Raw genomic sequence first — 1,951 nt, forward strand, 5'->3', positions numbered from 1 at the left:
GCTGCTTTCATTCATACTAACTGTGCAGGTGAAAGTGATGGATGTACCTTGTGGATGCAGACCTCCTTCTTGACATTTTCAGCACACTCTTTTGCCTGCGAGGTATCGATGACCTTCACTGCTACCGCCTCTTCAGTCTGTCTGTTCACCAGCAGCCTCACTCTGAGACCAAGAACACAAAGAGGACAAACCGGTTAGATCAAAAAGAGAAAAGAGAACACAGAGGTGAAGAGAAGTGAGAGGAAGTCTGAATGGAAACAGGATGTACAAAGAGCTAAAGTCTTCCTAAAGTGTTTCTAGATATAATTTTCAAGTAATTTAAACTTTGTTAAACTTTTCAATAAAATCAGAAGGTCAGGTCACGTGTCAAAGTCCGTCTGTTTTAGTTGTTTTTATTTTATTTATTTTTTTCCCCTTCTATATGTTACTACATCACTGTTGTGCATTTTATTTATTTTTGTTGCATTTTAGATTCTTAAGTACTGTGTGCAGCATGCAATGTTGAAAATGTGCTATATAAATAAACTTGACTTTGACCTCTAGAAAACAAGAAAAACAAACAAACAGAAATATTTAAGATCATTTTAAACCCACTCAAAGAGTCAATCTAAAGTTAAAAGGTTCTTTTTGTGCAGTAGTTTTCTTCTATAACAAACTTTGAGCATTGGTATCTCTGGACACCTCATTTAATGGTGGCATAATGCCATAATTTAAGAATGATAGAAGCAGTCATTGCTACCCTGACTGTTTGATTTGTTTTCTAACAATTCCATTGCAAAAACCATGGAATTGTTATTGTAAAAATGGTTAAACTTTCAAATCAACACTACATTAAACATGTTTTCGCATATGTAAGGTCTCATTTTTACCTACGTTTTGATACCTAGTTCATCTACCTTTTTTTCAAAGCTAACTGTGACTGCGATGGAGTCAGGTGTCTCCTGTGAGTGATGTTTTTGGATTATCAGATGAACATTTCTAGTGCATACATGCCTGTCATGATCCCATGAAACAAGGAAAAAAAATCCTTGTCCGATGGCTAGAAGAGGACAGCTATTAAAGGCGATAAGCTGATGATAAACAATGATAAGGAATCTTTCATACTCTCCGTAGGCTCCTTCTCCCAGAGTTTGAACAACGTCCCAGTCCTGCACAAAAGGCACCGCCATGCTAGAGACAGAAACACACGCATTCATCACTTTCGCTTTCTAATATTTACTTAAGTGTTCGTTATTTTCATAACATGGGTCCTATTTCTTCTAACAAGTGTCTGTTAAGCCTTTACCAGTTTACAAAACTGTTAACTTTGACAGCACTTTGACAGAGTTCTGTCAAATGTCATGATGCTCAAAAGAAAACCGCTAAGAAAACTAAAATACGAAAATATGAAAAAATAACCTACCTGCTCAGCCTTTTCACACAGCAGCGACTGCCACATGTAGCTATCCTTAAAGCTCAGACGCACGTCTTCATCCTGCTGCACTGACTTCTAAAGATTTTTCACAAATTTGGCGCGTTGTTGTCTCATTGGCGATAACTTCCGCATTTCCGCCTTGTCTTCTTCTACGCCTCTCTTCTTCTTCTTCTTCTTCTTCTTTTTCTTCTTCTTTGAGTTTAGCCGGTCAGACACATATTGCTGCCACCTACTGTTCACCTACTGTTATCCAAGTCTTATTCGAATTAAACATGCCAGATTTACAATTCATTATTCAACATTATTTAAAGCCTGAATAATTGCCACAAAATTTTTAAATGGAGAGTTTATTGAACCAGATTTGTTTATAAAGTTATTTAGATATTTCCCCCCTTATAGTGGTTGTAATTTGCGTCATATTTGCTACATCTGGTCTTTAAAAAATGCTTTAAAAAGCATTGCAAAATTTATTTATACTTTAAAACGGGTTACAAATCACACTGATGATGTAGAAGTCTCAAAAATTCAAAAAAACTG

The 1,951-nt window shown here is 36.1% G+C and overlaps 1 protein-coding gene across 1 annotated transcript in view; it reads right to left on the minus strand.

The window, feature by feature from the left end:
• chek1 (checkpoint kinase 1) overlaps positions 1-1,564 on the minus strand; it is a 3,046-nt gene extending 1,482 nt beyond the window's left edge. The window contains exons 1-3 of the mRNA XM_013907980.1: positions 1,403-1,564; positions 1,105-1,170; positions 48-162 (exon numbers count right to left, since the gene is read on the minus strand). Of these exons, the coding sequence (XP_013763434.1) occupies positions 48-162; positions 1,105-1,169 (180 nt within the window). The 5' untranslated portion in view covers position 1,170; positions 1,403-1,564. The remainder of the gene's footprint in view (positions 1-47; positions 163-1,104; positions 1,171-1,402) is intronic.
• Between the last annotated feature and the right edge of the window lie 387 nt (positions 1,565-1,951).

This window comes from Pundamilia nyererei, unplaced genomic scaffold, assembly GCF_000239375.1.
Source record: "Pundamilia nyererei isolate P.nyererei 1_Seehausen unplaced genomic scaffold, PunNye1.0 scaffold00719, whole genome shotgun sequence".
Classification (NCBI taxonomy): domain Eukaryota; kingdom Metazoa; phylum Chordata; class Actinopteri; order Cichliformes; family Cichlidae; genus Pundamilia; species Pundamilia nyererei.